This window comes from Triturus cristatus, chromosome 4_1, assembly GCF_964204655.1.
Source record: "Triturus cristatus chromosome 4_1, aTriCri1.1, whole genome shotgun sequence".
Classification (NCBI taxonomy): Eukaryota; Metazoa; Chordata; class Amphibia; order Caudata; family Salamandridae; genus Triturus; species Triturus cristatus.
The window spans coordinates 306,930,295-306,957,003 of NC_140585.1; the positions used below are offsets into that span (position 1 = coordinate 306,930,295).

Here is a 26,709-nt window from a genome sequence, read left to right on the forward strand (position 1 = left end):
GGTCTACTTCATAAGAAATATTTTACAACACATTTCAATGATGCCCCCAACACATTTGCTTTCAATCCACATGAGAATTCTTGTTAAAAAAGGATATTTCCACTCCACAATACTGATGCACGCTTTCCGGATGGGGTTCTTGAGCGTCAGGCAGAGCAGGGCGCGTGGTGGCCGCGTGGCTGTGGTCGTGCCCTGCTTCTTAGGCTTGCCGTATTGCTGACGCTTGCGCTGCGTGGAACTGGCTGTGGATATTGTGGCATTGCCAGAACTGCCCATGAGTTTGGCCTGCCTGGCGGCATCGATAGCAGCCTGCCAGGATAGAGCTGCCCCCGGGGTGGGGATGTGCTCTGTGGCTAGGCCGGCAGCCGCGTTGGCGTTCATGTTGGCGTGGCCTGCTCGCGGACTCGCATAGTTGGAACCTACAAAAAAAATACAAGAATATTAAAGTGTGCTAAAAAATAAAGTAACATTACTACATGCAACAGCGGTTCTTAAACCTTTGACTTCTGCAGACCCCCACTGAATCACTTTGGAAACCAGGGTCCTTGGTCTAAGCAATTTCTATTAATTAAACCACCGAAAATAACCAAAACTGGAGAACCACATACACAGCGAACAAAGAACAATTATGAAAGATTTTTTTAAATCCAAATAAAAAGTATACACAAATAGAAATTTTATTTTTAATGGGAAGGTTGGAGTTTTTCAAATTTTGGTTTTATGTCTAAAAGATAAAGCATATAGGTTGTAGCCTATCACTCTGTCTTTTTTACTTCTAATTCATCCTCTCTGTTTGATATCAAACGTACTTCACTCGAGGCTACAAACGCCCATACTACTGTTTGCCATACCTGTGCTTCTACCACGAATCAAGCTGAAGATATCAATTTATATTTCAGCCTCCAATTTCAAATTCCATCAAATTATCAGAACCCTTTACATTTTTCAATGTTACTTTTTTCTGTGTATATACTTTATTATCTGCTAATATTATTTAATTTTCTCAACAATCACGGACCGCCCCAGTAGGTATTGCGGACACGTGGGGGTCCTCGGACCACAGTTTAAGAACCGCTGATGTATAATACAAAGTTGAGGTAAATCAAACAAGACAGTAGTACATTAGGTGCATGCCCAAGGCCTGAGCGGCTTATCACGAGATACAAGATGGGATATTGAGAGGAACAGACACTTCGCATCGCAGCACAGGCACAGTCTTACAACATGACTGGTAGGCATGACAACAGCATCACATCTGGATCAAGAACTCCCACGGTTTGGGGACCAGAGCAGATCAGAAGAAGGAAGGCTGGATGAGCATCACACAGAGATGTAAGACGAAGATAGGGACAGAGCATAGATGTATAGAACCGGTGTAATGTGCACGCGCAGACATATGGATGTGTGCTCAGATTAAAGAGACCAAGCATGCGGATAAGGGAACAAGTACAGAGAAACATGTAAGTATGAAAAGAAGCCCAAAGAGTTTGAAAGAGCTTGGGGATATGGAACAGACACATTCATAAGAGAGCACGCTCACTTGTACGGAAATATTCTCAGATATAAGGGGCTGAGGTACGGGTAGAGGAACAAGCATAGAGAGATGGAAATAGTCTAACTGTATAGAATAGTCACATAGATAAGAAAACAGGCACAGCAGGGGCGGCTCCTCCGTAATGGCGGAGGAGCGTAGCCTCACTGAGTCAGTCAGCGGAAAATAAAATGATAATATAACAATATTCTTTATTTTCCCGCTGACTGACTGAGCCATGGAGTCTTGGGCGAGCCCGGGCATGGCAGGGAGGATGGGATAGTGTGCCCTGTAAAGAGCGCTAGTCATTTGGGCTGACTGTCTCAGGCCAGGCAAACAGACATGCGCACTTAGGTTTCTCCAACCCGGCCGTGTTGCACAAGCTGTGTCTGAAAAACACCGCAAGTACTAAGGCACTGTCTGAGCGGCAAAAAAGGCCACTCAGACCAATTCTGGCGTTGCTCTCATGCTATGAAAGCAGCAGCTGGATTGGGTGTGCTGGTGTCCCAGGCACTGCCGGGAGACTCCAGGGTGAAGAGGAGCACAGACACGCTGGCCGCAGGCAGGTACGTTTTTTATTTTTATTCTATCTCCCTTAACCCCCCTCGCCCCCGGCCACCCCACTAGAATTTTGTGGCGGCCACCACTGGGGCACATATGTGTGGAAATATGCCTACAGCACATATACAGAGGAATACATTTCAATGCACATATGCACTGAGATATGACAAAGGTACATATGTATGGAACAGGCACCTAGATAAAAGAACACAGAGGTATAGAACCAGCACATATTGTAAAGAGAACTAGCAAGGAGGTATGGAATGAGCGCAGATGTATGGATCAAGCCTTTGTATAGGCAAACACCAGGACTTAGGAACCAGCACAAAAACATGACGCAAGCGCTGGGCAATGGATAAAAAGGAAGCATGTATAGAACGAAGCACAGAGGTATGGAAGGAATCACAAGCATACGGCTCATGAGAAATAAGGACCCACAAAGGTATGGAGAGAGCACTGGGGTGTAGACATTATCACATATATGTGGAAATAAAGTTTGCCAAAGCACAGTCGTGGGTTCGTGTGGGGACATGTGAGTACACACAGACTTTGGGACTAACCACAGAAGCACTGAGACAATCAGAAAGCTATGGAAATGTGAGAAAGCATCACACACACACTTATGGGAACAGCAAGAGGAGTGTAGGTACACGTACACAGGAATAAGCACACACATATCCCTACTCTGTCCTTGAGACACAGTGTGAAGAACATCCTTTTTCACTTCCACAGTGTGATCCTCAGTAAATGACCTCATCTCACAGGCGCCTCTTTTCTGACTGACACATGCTCAGCTCACCTGCCAACCACATTACCTGGCTTGGCCAGGTCTGGCAGGCTTAAGCTGCAATCAGAAGAGCTACAACACAGGTCACACATACCTTTCAGTCTCTCTCTTAGAAAGCTGAGCTACCTCCTAAAGGGTATGCTCAAACCCCCTCCAAAATTCCACTACTTCCACTGGCCATAGGCACATACACCAAACATGTAAAAGCTCTCTGGTGAAGTACTTGCTCAGCTGCCTGGTATATAATTTGCATTAAGTTACAGTGTTTGTTGATCAACTGAGCTACGCTGATCATGCTTCTCTCTATAAAGAGTAAATGAAACAAGACACAACACAGGCAAAGCCTGACATCACCTAACCATCATCACAGAAAGTAACACTTGAAGCAGGGCTGACGTCCCAGAGAGGCGCCACTGCTATATCCGCTACCCGCACACATGCTCTGCCAGTCAGGTGAGAAATTCTTAGTCATAAACAAATACTTCAACAAAATTGACACCAATAGACACACTTTAGGTGTGAACACCAGATCATCTGACAAACCCATCTTGAAGCACTCCCAAGTGGCATGCCATACAACCACGGATAGCCAGATGCCACACTGACATAACAATAGGTTTTAAACTACTGTCTAAATAGATGTTATGTTAAGTTAAATACATTTGTTAAGTGCACGAATACCCTTGGGTGTCTTGGCGCTAGCCAATCTCATTCCATCTTCAAATGTAAACTTCTCTAAACTAAGATCTTAATGTCCATTCTCAACATAATATGCATGCCTATATCAAAAGGCCGATATCACCCGCTCTTAAAACTGACCATACCCAACCCAAAAAAACAAAAAAGACACAGCTTGACCCTACTTGATGCATCCATTACAAACTGCCCATCCTACATCTCCCTTTCCTGGGAAAGCTGCTCGAAAGGTCCACTGCTCTACCACTTCATTCAAACATTGACCAGCGCCACCTGCTGCAGGCCTGTAAGTCAAGCTTCAGACTTCGCCGTTGTACCGAAACATCCAGGGGATTGATAACACATTATAGATCTTGCCCAAAGGAAAACTGCTGTGATGGTCTGCTTGGAACACTTTTATGATTTTGACACAGTTGTTAACAAGTCCTGCTCCCCACCCTCATACCCCGCATAGGAGACATGTGTCAGCAGGTGTTGTCTTCCTTCCTGTCAGAGAGATACCAGCTCATACCAAGGAGCATTAAAATGAGACAAATGCTATTCAAACGTGTGGTTCTGTCTGTTGTCTCTTAACAATCTTTTGGCTCTCAATCCTCCTCCTCCTCACAGTTCTACCACTGGACTTCACAGGTGGATGATGATTTTTGTGTATTAATGTGAGGAACCTTTATTGGTGGATTCCAAACCCTGTCAGTGGGATGGTATGTCCCTATATACCATTTTATACTCTAGCTCTCATATAAAGAGCTCTACAATCCTGGTAGGCCAGGGTTGTGCACTATAACACAACAACTTACTAAATGCCTCTCAATCTACTTTCCTGCCCTCTCTTCAATGCTGCAGTCTCTCCATGGGATCTACGGAATCTTACCTCTAGACACCTCATTGCTGACGAAACAGAGCTCCCGCATCTGGCCCCCTCATAAAAGTACAACACATTTTCACAAGATCTTCACTGAAATAATTTAGTCAAGTTTTCGACTCTCACTAGGAAGGTGTAAACTATGATACTTTATAATTATCTTGTACTAAGCATTTTATTATACATACCAATCATTTAAGAGTTAATTTATTGTCAAGTATAAATATTTTACCTTTTGACCTGACTTTCATCATTTTGGCCAAGCACTTTAAATGAAGTCAAGGCCAAACTGAGGAACACCAAGGATCTTTATGTTTTTCATGACGTTCCACCCCTCTTTGGAACTTTAGGGTGGGAATAGTATTTTTGAAAGCTTTTGCAAATTGGCACCGAGGAGAAAACGTATCTATGTGAGTTAGAATGGAGATCCTACCCCTCCGTTCCCTCCCCTTATTTCCTTGCCCTTATTGCCTCTATAAAATATAAACAGCTTTCTTTTTGATTCTATTGCTAGCTGTACTTTGTACTCCTTAGCTTATTATGCCATTTTTAGATCTCGCCTGAGCCAGCGCATGTGCTGATCTGGCGAGACATTTAGTGAGTGGGCTTTAGAAATCCGACCACAAGCTTTTGCTTGTGGCCTAAAGCTTGCGTTTTTTATTATATTAACCCCTTCGACGCTTATGACGGAACGGTTCCGTCATGCACGTCGGTTGGGCTGTGCTTATGACGGAACCGTTCCGTCATGGCCCCGCCCGCGCTCAGAACCTTCAGCACTGCGCGGAAATCCGCGCAGCGCTGAAGGGGTTAAGCGCTGTGATATCTTTAGGTTAAGTTCACGGTATATAAAATTGATACACCGCGGCGCATATAGAGCTTTAAAGCCAGCTCCATACATCTTCAGAGTGATGTTATCCACGTGAAAAAAGTCTTTTTATTTATACTACATCTGTTTTTCATATGAAGTGCTGAGAAATCTTTAGGTTAAGGTTTTGCTACATAAAATAGACACAAAGCACCGCTTATTTTTAAAATGGTTTTCAATTGAAGTGCTCACGGTATATAAAATTAACATGCAGCACCGCAGCGTGTGCAGAACATGTTTTTAATGTGCAAAAAAAATACAACTGTTTTTTTTTTATATAGAGCACTGTACAATTAGTTTTTATATGAAGCGCTGTAATATCTTCAGGTTAAATTCATGCTAACATGTCCTTTTGTAATACAACTGGTTTTCATATGAAGTGCTGAAATATCTTTAGGTTAAGTTTACACTATATAAAATTGACATACGGTAGGTGTAGCCCTTTGAAGTTAGCTCCCCACTCCTTCGACGCAATGTTTTCCACATGCAAAACAATGTCCTTTTGTAATACAACAGTTTTATATATAAAGCGCTAGACAACCAATTTGGATATGAAGCGCTGTAATATCTTTAGGTTAACTTCACGCTATACAAAATTGACACAGCGTGCAGAGCTTTAAAGCCAGTTCCCTACACACAGGCACCGCGTATAAACTGTAGCATCCTGTTGCTGCTGCTGGTTGCATTATGTATTTGTGATTTTTTGTGTGTGGGTCAAAACACTGTATTATCTGCGTACATATGTAATATGTGTGCATTCAATTGGTGTGTGTGTATGTGCGTGTGCATGTGTGTGTGTGTGTGTTTGCGTGTGTGTGTGCGTGTGCGTGTACTCTGTATATGCGTGTGTATATTATGTGCGTGTTCTGCGTTTTTCATGCCAACACAAATATTTACCAAAATTAATGGTTACAAAAAGGTGGAGCAGGAGGATTCTGTTTTTGCTCCGAGAAAGCCAGCCTTTTGGTATTTCTAAGTAGAGTTTATTGCAAGTGTTCACACTACTGCCAAGGTGTTTTATGGGTGCTGCAGAAAGGAGGTAGCCCTGATAAGATAAGGATCAGGAATCAAAGGCTATGTCTGTCTTTGTCAAACATGCGTGGCTGTAGTCTTGGCTAGAATGTGTGCAGCTTTTCTGTTATGACAATATGGTACAGCGTGCCTATGGGTTTTGATCCTTTGAAGGCCCACACTAATATGGGGCTTTAAATCTTGCCCTAAAGCTAAACATTTTGTGTTTCTAACAAACTTACTTTCCTCCACATGCCTACAAAAAAATATGTCCTACTGTGAAACAACTGGTTTTCGTATGAAGCGCTATAATATCCTTAGGTTAAGTTTACACTATATAAAATTGACAAGCAGCACAGCGGTGCGTGCAGAGCTTCTATGCCAGCTCCCCGCACACAGGCCCTGCTTGGAAACTGCAGTGCCCTGGGGCTGCTGCTCCTAGATGCCTAGTGTTTGAGTGTGGGGGAACATTATATGCTCCTTATGTGGGAATATATGCATTATGTGGCATTCAGTTGGTGTACATTGTGTATATGTGTGTTCCTTCTAGCCCTGTTTATGCCTGTGTACCTTGTGTGCATCTACGGCGTTTTTGTGCCTACAAAAAAAAATATGTTCTTTAATAATGCAACTGCTGCTCACCTGAAGCACTTAGGGTAAAGTTGAAAACCTTCGGCCCAATGTTTTCCACGTTTTTGTTTTCAGCTCACAAGCGGGGGTGTTCACATTCATCACGTTTTTTCGCAAGCCCATCACAAGTCAACAGCAATCCAAAGCCCACCGAGATCACATGAACAATATAGCCAACTGATGCAGGCTGCTTCCTGCACTCAGCTGGCTTTAGAAGACAAGCAATCAACTCTACATAATTTAAAAAAAACGCGACACAATTAACTGCTATGCAATACTACAACATACAAATGCACACTTCATAATTCCACTACATAACACATTCAGCATCACCACAGCATCACTCAGCGCAACCACAGCATCAATCTGAGCCAGCACAGCATCACTCAGCGCCACCACAGCATCAATCAACGCCACCACAGCATCACTCAGCACCACCACAACATCACTCAGGGGCACCACAACATCACTCAGCGCCACCACAACATCACTCAGCGCAACTACAGCAACACTCAGCACCACCACAGTGTCACTCATGCACACAACAATATCGCTCAGGGCCACAACAGCATCAGTCAGCGCCACCACAGCATCGCTCTAGGCAACCACAGCAACACTCAGCACCACAACAGAATCACTCGGCACCACCACAGCATCACTCAGGAATACCACAGCATCAGTCAGCACCACCACAGCATCACTCTGCACCACCATAGCATCACTCACGACCACCACAGGATCACTCAGCACCACCACAGCATCACTCAACGCCACTACAGCATCACTCAATGTAACCAGAGCATTACTCAGCACAACCACAGCATCACTCAGTGCCATCACAGCATCACTCAGCACACAACAATATCGCTCAGGGCCACAACAGCATCACACAGCGCCACCACAGCATCGCTCTACGCAACCACAGCAACACTCAGCACAACCACAGCATCACTCAGCACCACCACAGGATCACTCAGCAACACCACATCATCACTCAGGGCCAACAATGCATCACTCAACAACACCACAGGATCACTCAGCACCACCACAGCATCACTCAGCACCACCACAGCATCACTCAGCACCACGACAGCACCACTCAGGGACACAACAGTTTCACTCAACGCTACCACAGCATCACTCAGCACCACCACAGTATAAGGCCCCCACAATGCATAGCCAATAGGTCTCGCATTTGGGACATTATAAGTGTTTAGTGATCCAGCACAATATCCTTCATTAACCAACATCAAGTGTTGCATGGCTAATCATTTATAAGGTCCCAAAAGCGAGACCTATTGGCTATGCCAATGCTTGTTTTGTATTTGTTGGCCTTTATGTATCTTCTGATGTTATCTGATAAAGCTTTTTAAACACAAAAATAGAATGGAGATCCCAAAAACACTTCTTTTTACAGTTATGGTCGGCATCATGAATGACTCGATACCCTAGTAATTTGTTGTCTAAACTGAAAATGTTGGCGAGGTTCTCCAGGAGGGCGGTGGTGCTGGGATCGCTGTGGATCTTTGGAACCTCTACTGGAATAGCAGGGGTTGTGTGGGTAAAGTGTCTCATAATAACCAAAATAAAGGGATGGTTATGTGATATGTATGGTACTATATATTGTGGACTAAATATCACCTAGGAAAAATATTGTACCCTAAATTTCATTTACAAAAATATCGCCCCATCCGAGTTAATAATAGAAAATGTGCACCCAATTGAGCAATCTTTTTGTAAACGATATTTAGGCCACACTCTATTTGTCAGGCAATGTTTTTATTTAATCTATTTTCTGATGCACAACTTTATATAATAACGAAGGGGGCCATCATTTTACAATGACAACAGGAGCAGGAGCTTTTGAGTGTGTCAGGGTTGTCTTCTTGTGAGGTTGTGTTAAAGGGGCTTCTTTATGTATTAACAGAAGAACTGCTGGAAAGGTTCCAAGCTTTTAAGAGCATTTTTAAAACGGAGGCATGGTTTATGGTATGTAAGGTGTGCACTATATGTTTGTTGATGAGAGTATTGCTAGAAAGAAGCCATAACACATTACCAAAATATACATGGTTGATGTCCTTGAATCCTCAAAGTAATTGGCTAATATGTTGTTGGCATCCATGGTATAAGGCTGGATAGGCCTATGTGTAGACTTATGCCACTTAAATCACAATATTTGGATGTAAAAACATCCATTAACTAAAACTTGCCAATATTGTTCCACGCGTTGGGTAATTCATGTCATATTATTAATTTTGTGAATATTATTTCGCTGGGCGCTGTTATCAGAGATGTTTCATAGACTAAAGGGAGTGAAGAGATATTTGCCTGGTGTTCCATTGTTCTCCAGATAGGACAGTGCAATACGACAACGTGATTCAAAACGATAGCTTGGTGCGTGGTGCAATACCTTGGACCATAACAAAACACTATACGAGTCATTGAGCAGTTAAGCACACATGGTGTTGCTATAAATTAGAAAAATATCCGACAGGGGTTATCTTTGTTACATATACGGGGTGTAAAACTCTACCTCCTGTAAACTCATTCAGGGAGACACTAGACGCCTTAGTCCTCTTGCACCTCCAGTGAGGAAATGCCAGGCTCTGTGGTCAGCCTAACAGCACACTGGTCCCCCTGAAAGACTTCCTACAAACAGCAACACTATTAACCAAAGGCCTGCAGAACCTGGAGCATATCACCTCAACCCTCATGGAAGCACAGCATCCCCCCCTTCAGGCCTGCATCATCTCCAGGATGGTCTGCTTCACATACAAGGACACAAAAACTGACAGAGAACTTAACCAGCTAAGGAGGCCGCCAGAAGCCAGCGCCTCACCAGGCTGGAACAAAACACTGTAAAGAGAGAAATCCCGAAGACACGCCTTCTTTTTTTTTTTTAAATAACTTTTTATTAACAACGAGATATGCAGCATTACAGCAATCGTGACACATACGTAGCACCTACATAGACGGAATACACGTTGGGCATTTGAGACAATAAGCAGTACATCAAGGGCATTTAGGTCAGAGACTCAGCAAGCAGCGACACATTAGAGAGGTGATCCCCGGAACAATTTAGGACCAGTGGGGTCCCATCACACGGTACCTCGGCAAGGTTTCTCCAAGCATTCAGGTCAATGCACCCACTTCCAGATTGTCTAGTATGGCCTGTCTCTCTCGTCTGAGTTTTATTGTGGGAGAAATGCAAATGTCCCAGTGATACTTATTCCATCGTCCCCATTTGTGATCCCATTTTTTGGGGCAGCCTCGACCCTTATAGACTGTTTTCTCCGCCACCATCGATAGATCTATATCATTGGCCCAGGCACGCAGCGATGGCACAGTAGCTACCCCCCACTTCTAGGCAATATTTCTTTTAGCTATGGCCCAACCCAACGCCGCCCACTCCTGCTCACCTGGGGTGAGGTCCGTAGCATCCCACACATTTAGGAGGCACAGCTGTGGGGAGGGGGCGACCACCTTCCTGATGGCCCGCGCCATCTGACGAGTGACTTCTATCCAATAGTGGTGTACGGGGGGGCAGGCCCACAAGATATGTGTAAATGTGCCTACTTGACGACAATTTCGCAGGCAGAGCTCATCGGTACGCCTACCTAATTTACACAGCAGGGTTGCATAAAAGTACACTCGATGCAGAACTTTGAGCTGAACCAGCCGGAGCTGCATTGGTATCGCCACCTCCCGAGGGGAGGCCAGCGCATCCCTCCATTCTTCGTCAGACAAGTCGCCCACCTCTGTTTCCCACCTGGCCCGTACTTTCTGCATTGTGTCAGTGCGATTATTAATTAACTTTTTATATGTTGAGGAGATAGCCCTACGGTCCATAGGATCTAGCAACAATCTGTCTTCCAAAGGCGAGTAATCTGGAAGGGGAGTATCAGCGGGTAGGGCACGGTCAATAGCATGGCTTATTTGTAGATAGCGAAAGTGCTCAGAGGGTGCAAGTTGGTACTTAAGTTGAAGCTCTGCGAAGGTCGCCTTCTTACCTTTAACCCATACATCTCCCACCCTAGAGATGCCAATAAGATCCCATTTATCGAATCCTACGCAGGTGCTCAGCCGGCCCAGACAGTCAGGTTCCCAGAGTGGGGTGGCCTTAGTCAGCCGTCCATACCATCCCATACGACTCTGGAGTAGATGCTAAGTTTCCACCGTTCTGGCCATGGGGCCAGTCAAGCCTAGTTTCTTAGGGTTGGAGTACAGCGCTCGGTTGTACCCTCCCTTCCCCATGAGCCAGCGATCCATCCGGAAGCTGGGGTCGTCATGTGACCCGAACACCCACTGGTTAATCGCAATCAATTGCGTCGCTTGGTAATAAAGGCGTAAATCCGGCAGTCCAATCCCACCGTCATACCAGCCCATGGTCAGTTTTTGCATTGCAATGCGCGGTGGCCCGGTAAGACAAGCCTTCTTTATCAAAGTTCCCAAGACCTGGAACACTGAACCCATCAACATCAGATGTGCCCAACCCTCATGCGAATCAGAAAGAAGATGAAGACCACCTCTTTAGAGAACACCACATCTTCAAACAATAGGGTTCACAAAGCGCAAACATCCATCTTCACTGTAAATTACTCTGAATCGTAACTCAGGGCTCCCACCATTATTCAGAGCTCCATGGGTCGCTAGCTAGATTCACCCTCCAATAATAACAATAAACGCACACAGGGACAGTAACTGATCTTGGCGTGCTGTGTTTACTATTAGCTCTGTGGGCCTATGGGACGACCCTATAGACTGTTACTAACTTTACACCTTTACAGTTACCTAGAGGGTGGTGCCAGACATATGATTGTGCTAAGTGGTTTGTTAGGCCCTACAGAGGTGTATCAAGCAGGCACCGCTCAGGCTGTAGTGCAGCATCGAAGGGAGCGCAAGCGGCAGTATCGTCTGAAGCGTGGTGCGGATGGAATGGCCGTTGGGCTCTTGAATGGGAGAAGAAAAATTGTCATATGTGGGAAGGAATATCTGTTCTGTAAACAATGAAGAATAGAGCATGTGGCGAGGGGCGTGGCAGCCGTGGAGCATGGATACACATGGAACTGGTTTCGAGTTCCAAAGTGGAGTAGATAACACGGTGCGGGGAGGAGGGAGTGGGGTAAGCTGGTTGTTGGAAGGTGAGATCAGGCTCGTGATGAAAGTAGGCGTCTATTTAGAAGCCACAGGATGGAGGAGGTGAAAGCTGCGCGAGAATTATCTACTAAGCACCTTCGCGGGTTTCTGTAAACGGACTCGGACAAGATTGTTGCTGGTGCCTCCAGGTCTGTGCATTAAAGCAGGATGCAAAGTGGTCCGAGTAGTGTTTGTGAAGCTGAATGCAAGTCTCATTGTTTGTGGTTAAACAGGGAGGTTCACTGTCATGGGCTTGAGTTTGGAGCGGTGAGTGTGCCTGCGTGTGGTTGAGTCTGTCCGGAATGTGGAATATAGACAGAGGATTCCTGTGTGTCCTCAGGGGTGTGTGCCAGATGGTGGACCAGTTTGAAGGAATCTGGTTGCCACATGTCGGCTGCCTCTATAAGACACAAGTTCTATGACTCCACCAAGGCGCCACTCGTTTTACGATAAAAAGTTTTTCATAAGTATTTACAGTGGGATTTGTCAGACATGGGCGCCCCCGGTAGAAGCTTAGCTATAAAGTCCTCATCTGGAAGCATGTCTGCACCACGGGGTAGTTCTGGGTCCCACATTAACAGGCTCCTGTGACTGACACCAGTTCAAGGGACAGAACCCGACAAAGGCCCTGTGACGCATGTGCCCCAGCATTGTTCTTGATAATATGATGACGCTTCAACCCTGCTACAGCTGAGCAGAGCTGCCTGAGGTGCGCCCTGTGGAAAGCACCGGGAGGCCCCGTGGCTAAGGGTGTGCAACATTCAGATGTTTCTTTCACCCTCACACAGGAAAACATAGCGAAAGATGAAAAATTGCTTTGCTGTGTTGCATTCATGGGAAAATTATGACATTTGTTTTAATTTACGATAAATACATAATTATTGAACACTAAACTGATCAACTAAATGCACTTGGTTGATGATTTGTGGCACAAAGGACAGTGTCAATTACCTTTTTAGTGCCAGAGTTTTAACACCACAAGTAGATCCTCGTGCCCTATTACTTAAAGCACATGGGGCACGTCTGGGGCGGAAGAGTGCACACGTCACTGGGTTCAGCACAAACCCAGACCTGCTCAAGGAGCACGCCCTGGCTTTGCGCACGTCTGTTGCACCAAGTGACACCTGGCACAAGCAGGAACGCCAATTCATCAAAAAGCCAGGGCTTACGGAAGTGACATCACATGCCATTGAACCTTTCCTTTCACTCACACCCTCATACTTACACATTCACACATGCACCCATACACCCACTCGCTCTCACCTGCAAGCACGCACGCAACCTGCATTTAAAGGCATGTTTTTTACTTACCTCTGCTGCCAGTTAATTGTAATCAATTCTTTAGTACACTGATAGTGAATAATACAATATTATTCACTATTACTGTAATAAAAAACTGACAGAAAACAAGGAAAGTGGAGCCGCAACCGTACGGACGAGCTGGACCTGTGTTCCTGGCACAGGTTTTGTCATCTCTGACTCTGAGGCCAGGGGTCTCAAAGGCAGTGCCAGGGTTCACAAGGCGAAAGCCAGGGGTCGCAAACGACGTCCATGGGCACAAGCCAGATATACCTGTGCGCAGTGCTTTAAATGGGCCGGTACTCACCGGTACTGAGTACCGGCACTTCCAAATTTTCTAGCCGTCAGTACCGGCACTTTTTTTCAGTCAGGGAGAGTACCGGTACCCTGATTGATGGTATGGCAGGCTAAGGTTTGGTATCGCCTCCAATGCGGGACAAATGCCGCTCTGCGTTTGGATCTCGCAGTGGCAGGGAGCCCCAGAGGAGCCTTTTGCATAGATCCTACTAACGCTCAGTAGTGCCCATTAGAATTTCCCAACACTGCAGGGGTTAGGAAGGGCTTGCTTAACGCTGTGATTAACAGGACAGGGTCTAGGCAGACCCTGTTGATTAGGTGTTAAACAGCCATTATGCTGAAAGTGCTTATGCCCCCACCTCGTCCCCCCTTAGGTGTGTGAAATAGCTAGGCCTCGGCTCCGGCTGCTGGTCAGTAATCCAGTCCATCTTTACCAAAGCCGGTTTTCTTATGTTTGTATTTTTTCAGCACAGGAGCTGCTTTCCTTTGTGTGGCTGCATTTACATGATAACAGCGAAGGATCCATGGGTGTGAAAGTAGCCCTGCCCAAAGAGCAATGAACAGCAGGGAACTGCAGCACTCCAGAAATGAGCTCCCGTGACAACCCGAGATGAACATAGAAGGAAGGGGGAGGGAGGATTGTAAACAAGTGAGGTGACAGCTTAAGTTAGAATTGCCACTTTTTTCAGATAACAGTACCAGATATTCCTTTAGTGTTGAAATGGGTGCTTGGGAATTGTATTTTAATACAAATTCAAATCTGCTGTATTTCTTGAAGTAATTGGTTTAGCTATTGATGAACCACATGCCTGAAATTCAGTTTAAAACGCTGCCCTGCAGAATTTACAGGGCGCACCAGAACGTGCACACACACAGTCACACACACACGCACACAGTCACACGCACACAAGCGCACACACACGCACACAGCTTGGAAATAGTTTTGTACTGCTTTTATTTACTGGAAAAAATATTTAAAAATACAGGCCTCAACAGTAAGCGTACTCTATCAACACAAACAATTAAATTAGGACAACAAATTACAGGCCGGGTGGCAAATTTAGCTAATGGGTACATCATGGAGGGGAGGAGAGGAGGCAAGTGGGGGAAAAAACAGTGACAAAATGTAAGAGACTTGTGGAGAAAGTAAGTGAGAGGTGGCAGTAAGAGGGGCAGAACCAGGGAGAGAAGGTTAGAAGCTGGGTAGAAATGAGAGGTTAATTGTGAATGCAGAGTAGATGTGGATGTAAAGACACTGAACCAGGAAGAGCCTTGCTGTGGGGAAAAGGGCTGTTGCAGTGCTTTAAATGGGCCGGTAGTCACGGGTACTGAGTACTGGCACTTCTTATTTTTATCACTGTTAATACCGGCCCTTCGCCACTACCTAGGAGAGTACCAGTACGCATGAAAGGTAAGCTCATTGGCTGCTAGTGCTGGTGAGCACGAGGCTGTCCGAGAAGAAGCTGTCTCTGACTGCCAAGGCGCTTCTGAGGTCCTTAGCTCAGCCGCTTTGGTGTACGTCTGCTTATTTCTGTGTGTGTGTGTGTGCACGCTTGAGGATATATAGCATTGTCCCAAACAACAACAAATAACGGTTTGACATTAAGAAGTTGCAAATATAACAAAACAAGGACATTTTTAACATATTACCCTGTTTGCCTTTTATTTTGTGTAATGATTTAACCTGTTTTGTTAACATAAATGCATTTCTGCTGTTTTTGATATGTGCTGCAACTGGTATAGAAGTCATTATGTATCATCATATCTTGGCCTTAGCTCCGCCCATAGCCCCGCCCACTTGCCACACCTCTAGCTCATTTTAATGAGTACCTGCACTTATTTTTTCCCATTTAAAGCACTGCCTGTGCGTAACATGTGTGGTTTATGCAGAAGCGCCATCTTACCCGCATTACTGTGCACTTGTCCTCATGTAGGAATTGACATTGAAGGGTGTACTTCAAGGCCGGATCCTGTGCTAGACACACCGGCTCACCTTTGCGCTGTCGTGCAAGGCTGAGCCCTGAGCAAATTACATTTGGTAGCATGAGCCCCACCCGTCGTGACGTCGGCGGGGGACCACCTGTACATCTGGATCTGTTCATCCTATATTTTCCACAATGCAGTTCTTCAATTTTTCATGCAACAATCCATTGCGTAAAGACAGTGAATCCAGGAATAACTTCACACAAAACAGCTGCTGTGATTCTCCTGAGCAATGCCATCCTGAAAAGAATTGCTCAACTCAAGATACATTTGCTGACATTCTGCATGCGTTTATCAAGTGCAAATAAGCGCTCTGCTAAAGGTAAAGTTAGAGGTTCTCCAGGGTGTCTCGATTCAAGAAGAGTGAAACTGACCTTCAATGGACCGAAAAGCCTTGCACCGGCGGTGGTCGAGGTAAAATGAGAAACTCTACAAGCTTCAGGAAGCGCGACAATCAGAAACTTTGCAAATCACCATCACCAAAAGGAAAAAGCATTGACAAAGTCCATAGGTCCGGCTTTAACCTTCCAACGTGGGCAGGAGTGCAAGCTCTGACACGGAGATAACAATCACAACAAAACTACAAAATGCATAAAAGTATGCCAAAAAGGGATCGATTTATGTTTACAGTGCACATACAACATAATTATCGATTTTCAGATGATAAAGAGTCCCTTATGCATTGTACCGAAAGGGGGGGGGGGGAGAGTACACCCAAACAGCCAATAGCATGAAGTGAGAGAGTGATACTCATCTGGGAGCAGCCAAGCATTGGTAACAGTAGGTCTAATACAGCAGGACTGTCAAACCAGATCCCAAACGCTGCAGACTCCCACCTCAGGTCTAGTTTCCACCATTCCAGCCATCTCCATCTCAGTATGTTTGATCACTTCTCTATCTAATTGAGCATCGCTCACTGTGTCTTGTCATTCTTCTCTCTCTCTTCCTTCTCCGGGTCCCTTTCTGACTTCTTTCCCAAATCCCTCTCCCCTTGTCTTTCCAGCCCCGAGCTCGCTACCACTGTCCTCAGGCCCCGTGAGTCGCGCACGCTGTGGGCGAGCTGGGCATGCCTCATGCACCCTCATCCACAGTTACATTTCTTCCTTCCCAGTGCAGACTCTTCTCTGGCCTGGCCCTGTCCTCAAGGGCCACAGCAGTGGGAAGAGCAGAAAGTAAAGATGGGTCTAGAAGCCCTGTTTACATTCTGTAGCTTTCCCTCTGCACCTTCTCTTAGCCCCTCTGCAGAAAACAAGAGGTGTCTAAGGAGTCAAGAGTGGGGCAAGGTGTCACGTAGGCTGCCTATGGCTGTTTGGTGAAACGACATCCACGCCATTGTGTACACTAGAGCAACAGGAAGGCCTTGCTTGTCGGCAACAGACGTCTGAAGTGTTAAATGGGCAAGCAATACATAGCTAGAATCCGGAGCCATTGCCAGGGCCGGAGTGGCAGTAGTGGGCATCGGGCATTTTCCTGGGAGGCTGGAAGGGTGGGGGCCGGTTTTGCAGCAGTGAGGGACGTTTGTTTGTTACTGGGGCCGGTTTTGCAGCGGGCTGCAATATCAGCCCCCCAGTACCAAAGCAGACGTGCTTAACACTTGCACCGCGCCCCCCTTCCCCTGGCTGGTCCTACAAAATCTCCTGGGCTGCTTTGGGGTCCTAGGCCGGCCCTGGCCATTTCAGCCATACTGTCCTGACAGTTTTGTGACACTGGTACCTTGATAAACTTGCAAGACAGCTATCATCAGCCTCTCACCCGGCCCGGTGAGCTGGATTAATCAGTGCTTTTCACAAGGAGATTAACAACAGAAAGAGAACTCTTTTTATGAAAAGAATTGGCATTCTAATAATTCGATAGCGAGATAAAAAACAAACCTGGATTTTTACATCACATTGATTCAGTGTCCTTAACAATTCCTAATTTAGGCCCTCGCCTTTTCCTTTGTATTTGCAGCTTACCGCGAAGGCCCCTGTGGTATTTTAAGTTTGAAATTTGTCACAAGCTCCTTCTAACATTCCAACAATAGGCAGCCCCAAACACTCCGCTCTTCCCATGGAGTAAACAGTTTGGAGTCCCGCCATGTGACTGACAGCTGAAAGGGTCCGCGTCAAGGCCTTCCTGTGGCGGCCATAATGAAATGCTATTAGGTGTTTTCTTTAGCTAGCGCCTTGGTAAACCAGCCCGTGCCCTGTAATTGGGGATATCAGTGACTACAATAGCCAACCGGTGGCACAACAGAAAAAAATACGACGACGTGCCGTTGCAATTTCTGCTGCGGAGTACGTTGTGTCCCCAGCGTTGACTCGGCTTACGGAAAGGCGTTTGCTTGTCTGCCAAGGCTCCCTCGTGGGCGGTTGTGCTCTTTTCCAAGAAACCTAGCACCAGGGAACTTGCATTTTTATTTGGATGATAGTGGAACAATTTTTGATCCAAGAGCAAATGAATGACATGCAAGTTTCATTGCAGTGAAATGCTTTCCACACAAGATGGCGCACACAAGATGGCGCACTCCTGAACCACAGACACTATATATCCGGGCGGCTTATTATGGCCTGACATTATACTGAACATGACCTATTTACTGAACCTACAGCCTTTGAGCAGGAGCGCTTCCACCCATACTACTTTCAACTTCTACTACCTCCACATACCAATCCGCTTGGCAGACAAAATATTTTATTTTGTACTATTTAATAAACCGACAATATATAAACAATGGCTATAAGAAGTCTTGATATAGTCCAACAGGGTGCAACACGTGTCGACCTGCGATGAAAAAAAAATGGTAATTGATACACCAAACTGCACACCTATCATAGACTTCATGATTATTTATGTAACTGCTTCTATGTGTGCTATAACCCCTTTCTTATGTGTAGAGTGGTCATTTTTGGGTATCCTGCACACAACACCCGAGGTAGCAGGATCTTTCCATTTGTTCAAAGCACCACTGTTTTATGCTCAGATCTAATTTCGGTTGCCATGGTACCCGTTTATCTCTCTGCTAATGCCACGCACTTGCAACAGGATGTGCAACTTGTTTTCATCACTGCTGCCATTGTAATAGCACATATTGTCTGCACTGACCCGAGATCAGGCTGTTATGGATTCGTTTACTAGGTGAAGTCACATATATGTCTACAGGGTATCATCTGTGTAGAATCACGAATAACCTGGAAGTAAATAATGACCTCTCTTATGGCTGCACGCGCTGTAAAATCAATGATCACATGGATTGCAATAAAACAGTTCTATGGAATGTGCAATTTGTGGAATGACTGGTAATCTGGAAACAGATAGGACTCTTGTAGTAGCGGTGCATTCTGTAGAAACACTGGTAACCGGTACTGAAACAAAGCACCTCATTTCAGATTATAGTGTTTACTAAAACCCTTGATAACCTGGAAGGGGATATGGTCCACTTGACAGAAGATACTTCCTGTACGCTCATTGGTAATCTGTGAGGAGATAGATCCTGCTCTACAAGATGCGCGTTGCACCCCGACTGGTACCATTCAAGGAGACAAGGACCTCATTACAAGAGGCACTCTATGTAAAATCACTAGTAACCTCAAAGGAACGGGTCCCGCTTGGTGAGGGTGGCTGCGCTGGAACTCATTTTTCTCGAGTCAACAAGGAATTGTGAGGAAATAGTGAATCTTTCTTTGTCTTAGATCTGTATCCTCTTTTTCTTGGGTTGACCACGTGGAACAGATGATGCCTTGAATACAACAACCACCCAGGTCAGTACTACAGCTAATACCATATATTGGGGGGAAGCAGGGTAAGTAGCTATGATATCATTCAAAGCAAAGGCTCTGGCAGAAGGGCAGCATTGCAGTCGATGTACACCCGATGTATAGCTATGTGTCCGCACCAGCTCTAATGGAACCATGAAGATTGATACTCAACATACTGGTCTCATGAGGGAACTTGTTTCTACTGAGTACTGAAAGCATCAATGCAGGTTAGGGTGAGACAGCTCTAACAAGCACGTGGGGCTATATAACAACTCAAGGATCAGTTTGGAAACTATTTCACGACACAAAGTTAATGACAAGCCAAGGGAAGGCCTCTGTGGGACCATATAGTCAATCTCCGCCACATCTGATCTATTCTTATGTTTCATTCCTTAAAGGTTTAAAGCAAAACTGTGATTCAACAGACTGACAATTAGACGTGAGCGTGATCCTTGGTAGAGGACACCCGAAGTGGACTGTACCCGCGGTTGTGACGGGTGGTTTCATGGAGCTGCTACAGGTGCTACTCTCCCACCTCAGGTACAGTGACAGTCGCAGCCGTCTGTTAAATTCAACTCATGGTAGCATACCAGAAACTACGAAGAAAGAGTGCAACGCTGGCGAGATCCGCATTGTGCTCACCAAACAGAAGATCCGACCCTTGGAGATATTCCTGCACATTATCATTGAACAAATGCGGTGCCATGAGGAAGGAGGTGCACTGATGGGAGGTTACAATAGTCACGGTGGAGGACTTGGACGGCCATCTATGTACACCTTAAAGACTACGCTATATAAATGTATTGTCCCAGTAGGTCATCTGCAGTAGAATTGTCCAGTTAGACCTGCACAGTATCCTTCCACTCATGCAGCTGGACACACAGGTTGTGTGAGTACGAATAATTGTAAAAACTGAGCAGAGGATGACGTACAAAAGTTGGGTCCCTCGATCTCACATTGACACACTTCTGGATCGTAACAGATGAGGAGCTTGCAGCTGATTGTTGTCCTGTCGTGAACATTGTTGCACATTCGCTGATTAATAAGGTGTAATAACTTGCTTTACTTTATGAGGAGTTGTGCTTTTGTACTGAGTTATGGACATGCCCGAAATAAACCTATTGATTAACTGATTGATTGTTTTGCACTGAATCTTGCACCACAGGTGATGATAACAGGGCTCATGAGATCTACAAGGAAGATAAACTCTGTTCAGAAAGATTCATCCCTAGATGTGAGGTTCAGTGAGAGGCAATACGCAGGGAGCATTCCCCGTAGTACAGGTGATGGCCGCGACAGAGAAGAGGTCGGATGGAAGCAGCCGACCTTCAGTAAGTACTGTTTATTGGCCTATGCCTTCACAATATTGGTATGGTTGACAACAACCACCACACGAGCACCATTTCTGACCCTGTATCTTCGGTCCACAATGAAGACATCAGCTGCCGAAGACTAAACTATAGGAACGCACACTTCTCAATTCTGCGTGGCGTGTTATTTGCTGTTGAAGTTGGGTACATTATCATAATTACTTTCCCAGGAGTTGGTATGGGCATTGTTTGTAACCTGGAATAGCGTGCAGTGGTGCGGGAATGAAGACAAGGCCAATTGAAGAGAAGTGAAACAGAACAACCATGTAAAGAGTGGGGTAAATTCTTCATTTGGAAAACAAGGTCTACCAGACTCCTTACACATGGAGTACCCTTCTACTAGTAGTACAGTTGCATCTGTACGTCACCAGAGAGGTAGTGCCCCTGATTGTGGGCACGCACGTGGTATCAAGCAAAAGTCACTTACTGAAGACAGTTAAAAGCTGGCACCAGTTCATATTATGCTTGATTGATGAAGCAAAGCCCCATAAGGGACTTTTTAAGCGGTCTGAGCACTAACCTGATGCTTCTCAATTCCCTGGGAGAGCCCAGGGTAGGTTTCTCACTTTGACAACTAGCTCAACTGTCAGATGCATGCCTAGGGTCCCAAACCTTAGGTAAAGATGGAACCTGGCACTTTGGCAAAGGCAGAAATCCAGACTTGGAGTCAAGTAATGCCATCAGCGGTATTTGTTTATGATTGGATCAGCGCAGAGGATGTCGTCCAAGTATATCTTCTAAGCACCCCTTACTTGACTCACAAACAAACAGAAAAATACATTGAACAAAAAATGTATTTAAAATGTGCACACGGATAAAACGCAGGGGTAACCGAACTGAACTCCATTCCTGCGTTGTTGGCCCAGTAATTAACCAATGGATGGCTAGTATAGTTTAAATGACTTGCGTATGCAGCAAATCTATCAGTTATCTCGCCAGTAAGGCGGCATTAAGAAATTCCTTGATCGTTTTATGGAAGGAGTATCGGCGCCTTTACTCCCAGTCTAAACTGAGGACATTCCGGAATGTTCCGTTGTGGTCCTGCATGGGAAGGATGCCGCCTTACTGATAAAGTTTAGCCGGCTCGGTGGTCGAGGTGCAGACCTGTATCATTTTCCATATCAGGCCAAGCACCTGTGCTTGAATTTGTAAATTGATGGGGATCCAGCCAAGGTTTTTCCTGGCCCCGGAAAAGGGATCTCATAACTTCAGGCCAAAGTTGTTTAATGGTCGGCTTTGTGCAGCCTGGAATGTGTTCAACAATGTCTTCAAAATGGTAAGATGAATGGATATACAGGACTGGAGGTGTGGTGGTGAAGCCCTTACAGTGCCAACAAGGGATGAGTCCCTCTGAGATACTTGGCGAGATGGACAAAAACATGGCGGCAGAGTCAAGATCAGCCCTAGAATTTACAATATTGAAAGGATCCTGTTTAAAAGGGCATTTGAGTGTCCTCCACATAACCGGAGACATTGCTACAGTGATGGGATGTTGCCAGTTTCCTCCAGGCTGTTCCCTCTCTTCTGTACGCTGACGGCGAGTCAAGTCTGTCTTGGAAAAGCCCACACACCATAGCAAAGCGTAGCTTCGTAGAGCCAATCATACTGTGACAGAGCATCCCTGTACCTTGGAGTAGCAGCACATTATTAAAACCTACCGCCTACCTACTGAAGTGAATTAACTGCTCTACAACGCGACTTTAGTTTTATTGTTCCTGGGTTTTTGCAACCTCATTTTGAAGGTCTGTTTCGTGTGTTTAATAATTATGTAAATTGATGGCTTTAATATAATAGTCTTATCTTTGCAGTGTAGGACTTACGTTAGACTGCGGCTGCGCAGTGTTAAGATACAGGAACCAAAATTGAACAAAAACATATCAAACACAGTTACACAAGACTTAGAATACGTGTGTACCTCAAGATAACTGGCCTCTGTGAGCCCTGTACAGATGAGAACTGTGAACTGAAAGACCCGCCAGAGGGAATCATTAAAATTCAATTAGTTAAGTCATGTATTTATTTCTATACCACAGGTTTGTTGCATTCTTGGCCGCAAGTGTGTTAGATACAACAGAGGAAGAGAGGGGCCTTGGTAGAAAAGGAAAGTTTCAAGTTGTTGAGGAACTGGGCACATTCTGAGAGGTGGCAGACATCCAGTGGGTGGGTATTTCAATGCTGGGGTAAAGGACCCAGAACTACAGCAGCACGAGTAGACACCTATGTAAGCCACCGAGGCGCAAGTAGACAACATAAGCCACACCTGATGACCTCCGTAACCTTTATGAAGTGGCAGCGGTATCACTCTGGTTACGTCACTAATAAATCATGTGGCCTCCTCTCTGCCTTCATGGTGGTTGCCTTAAAGTGCTGCTGTCCTGGAAGTAGATTCTGGCTGCTGGCAGTCAGCCACCAGATGATGCCTTCTGGGCAACTTCTAATCCAGAGAAAGCCATCCACATCCCTTCATGACAGGGCCTTCACTGACCTGGACGTCGACCCAGGGCGCAAAATGCCAAATAAGAGATTCTTCGGAGCGCTGGTGACCTGAACGGAGATTCAGGCTAGTACGGGTCAAGCTTGTGTACACACCAAAGACCACCGGACGGGGGTAAACATCATCAATACATAACAAAGGTCACGTGGGACTGATACGTTATTTAGTCTAAAAGGTCTGTAATTGCTTAAAGTAGATTCCACTGTTTAATTGAGTTGGAGTACAACTATTTCCAACCGGATGCTTTAAAAATGAGAACAGTAAATGAACAAAATATGTAGCACTCCCTTACATTTAATTAGAGCAGTCACAATCAAAATATAGCACAATCCAAAATAGCTTATTTTTTACCACGCCTATGATCTCCCATATGTTGGTATACAATACTACTCAAAAAGCAGACTCCACATTTCTGGCTTGTCTTCACAAATGTATTCCTTTTTCTTTTTCTTTTTGGTGGTACATCCAAAACAGAACTGCCTGCCAACACGTGTTTCGTCTCCCCTTAGACTTTGTCAAGGCTGTAATACAAGATATTTATTCCATTTGTAATTTTGCCAAGTTAATGAAATATATTCAAAGGAGAAAAGTTATAAAGTTGTCTAACAAATACCACCTAGACCAGTGGAAATACAATTCACCTAATACAATTCTTTTTTATTTCTCTAACCATTTTAAATCACATTTCAGAAAGGAAGAAAACAAGTATCCTCCAAAATTTAAAATATATATGTCCTCAAACATTTATAGCTTAATAAGGACATATTTTTATTTTGTCCCCCTGAAAAAAGTACTAAACGATTACATAAAGAGACCAAAGAATCCAAAGTATTCCAGTGCATAAAGGAAAAGGCCTGAAAAGTGACACCATATAGAAGTGTATTAAAAAAGTCAATAGACATCCAAAGTCTGTCATGAAAATGATAGGAAATCTCAATCACGAGACTCACTCCATATTCTCCTCAAAGTTTACTAGATTTTCACCAAATATCAAAAGCATTACAGGCTGTCGGTTTCTGATACATTTTACTCTCCAAACTATTCCCTTGGACATACAAAGTTATGTCCAGGAAATCCATTTGGTGTTTATCACTATTGTGAGTGAAAGTCAGGTTGTAGTCATTGGTGTTCACATACTTGATGAAGTCAATTCGGGCTCTCTCATTACCTCCCCTACTATCCCTTGGCTGCTCGCTACAACAGTGTACATCAATCCTCAGAAATACTTAACATCAAGTTTCATGGAATAGCTTCAGTAGATGCAGATCCAAGGGGAGTGAACCGCACATTAGCCCTACGCAAATTGGAATCGAGGTGGCTGATAAAATTGAGGGCTGTGGACCTTGGAGTTAATATTGACAGGGAATTACATGTATTTTTACAAGACTGAATCTTCATGTAATAATTATTGAGTATAATGTTTCAGCGTTTTCATTGATGACTAATAATGAGGGATACTTATTGAGAACAATGTTTGAGTGTACTCATGGATAATGACTAACGAAATATAAAGCATATGTAATAAACATCCTATTGATGAACATTTTTTCTATGCCTTAGGAAACACCACAAAGAAGGCAAGAAAAATCTATAATTGCATAAACTCTGTGCTCTACAAAGTCTGTCTATGTGAATTGCTATACAGAAAAACTGTTTTGTTGTTTATATATTTTTTTCCTTGTGTAATTGTCTCTCTCTCTCTTTATTGAATCAATATAGTGATTTCAACTACTCCTTATATCTCTTTGCTACCTATCCTCTTCTATATATTTCTCTCATGGGAAAGGCTCATACAGAAATAATTAGAATAGTAAGGGAATATGCTTTAATGCCAATGTAATGATAATAAGTAGATTCGACTTGAAAAGGAAAAATAGATTGGATAGATCACGACATTAGTGTGTAACTACCATAATTTTGATTGGCAGATGGTAACATGCGATTACAAATGTATTAGCGTGAGACAGGCTTTATGACATCGCGCTCGACTGATACGTATTTAATATCCTACAATATAATATTGTGATCACTTTATTTGTCAAGTGACTGTAGACGCATATTGCGTGTGGCTTTGTTTATTTAATTGTAGGATATTTAAGCGACGTTACAACATAATGAATACATCCAAAAGGGCGAGTATGTTTTGCCATTAGCTAAGGAATACAGCTTCCCAACTATGGTCACATGGTTTGTCATGTGACGGTAGACGTATCTCGCGCACGACTTTGGTTATGTAAATGCGGAAATCTCAAGCGCTCGCTCATACACAGAGCAAGGAACATGTAACAAGACGCGGACGTTGCTTATCAGATGTTTGGTAAGCTTTAGAACATTTAGAAATATGTGGTTTTAACGTTTTTGACAGTTTGTGGCTGGGAGGAATTTTTATCGAGCGAATGATGTTATACCAATACAACTTTTCATTTTCTTCTTTGTAGAATGGCACTTATCAAGGTAGTCGAATTTGCGTGTTGGAACTTGAAATAGACTCTTCAAAAATATATAATAGAACATGTTTAAGTGGTATTACTGAGACTAGTACAATGGGTCTATTTGACCTGATTTTCAATTTAGAGTTCCCAAAGACTAAGAAACAGCATTAGATGCGTGATTTATCCAAGGTGTGTCTCCCTATGATCGTAATTATTACCGCGTTATATATATTTTTTAATTACGCTACGGAGGAATTTTTAATTATCTTGCTTCCTTGACTAACTAATATTGACATATATACAGATAGTGGACTTAGGTATGAGATTGGGCCTTTCATTTTAAATAAAATTACTATGAAAAACATATACAAGACTGTAGTTAATTGAACAAGAACAGTATAACTTGACAAATGTAGAGAATATGCAAGATAGTACAGGTCCGATTGTGCTCTGATTTGTGACTCTTCTTTTTTTAATAGATTCGTGGAGAATATTTTGGTTTAATGTGACCTAATTTTCATGATTATTCGAGAGGATATTGATTGGTCATATAATAGTTCGCTCTTTGGATAGGTGAGCTACGTCTTATTCACTACAAACTTTGGGCACCCCCCCTTTTTTTTTATATTTGGTGAAAATCTAGTAAACTTTGAGGAGAATATAGAGTGAGTCTCGTGAGTGGATTACCTATCATTTTCATGACAGACTTTGGATGTCTATTGACTTTTTTAATACACTTCTATATGGTGTCACTTTTCAGGCCTTTTCCTTTATGCACTGGAATACTTTGGATTCTTTGGTCTCTTTCTGTAATCGTTTAGTACTTTTTTCAGGGGGACAAAATAAAAATATGTCCTTATTAAGCAATAAATGTTTGAGGACATATATATTTTAAATTTTGGAGGATACTTGTTTTCTTCTTTTCTGAAATGTGATTTAAAATGGTTAGAGAAATAAAAAAGAATTGTATTAAGTGAATTGTATTTCCACAGGTCTAGGTGGTATTTGTTAGACAACT

The 26,709-nt window shown here is 44.1% G+C and overlaps 1 protein-coding gene across 1 annotated transcript in view; it reads right to left on the minus strand.

Moving 5' to 3' along the window:
* CACNA1C (calcium voltage-gated channel subunit alpha1 C) overlaps positions 1 to 26,709 on the minus strand; it is a 2,189,932-nt gene that overhangs the window by 1,492,034 nt on the left and 671,189 nt on the right. Inside the window, exon 2 of the mRNA XM_085652198.1 lies at positions 96 to 419. Coding sequence (XP_085508324.1) covers positions 96 to 419 — 324 coding nt within the window. The remainder of the gene's footprint in view (positions 1 to 95; positions 420 to 26,709) is intronic.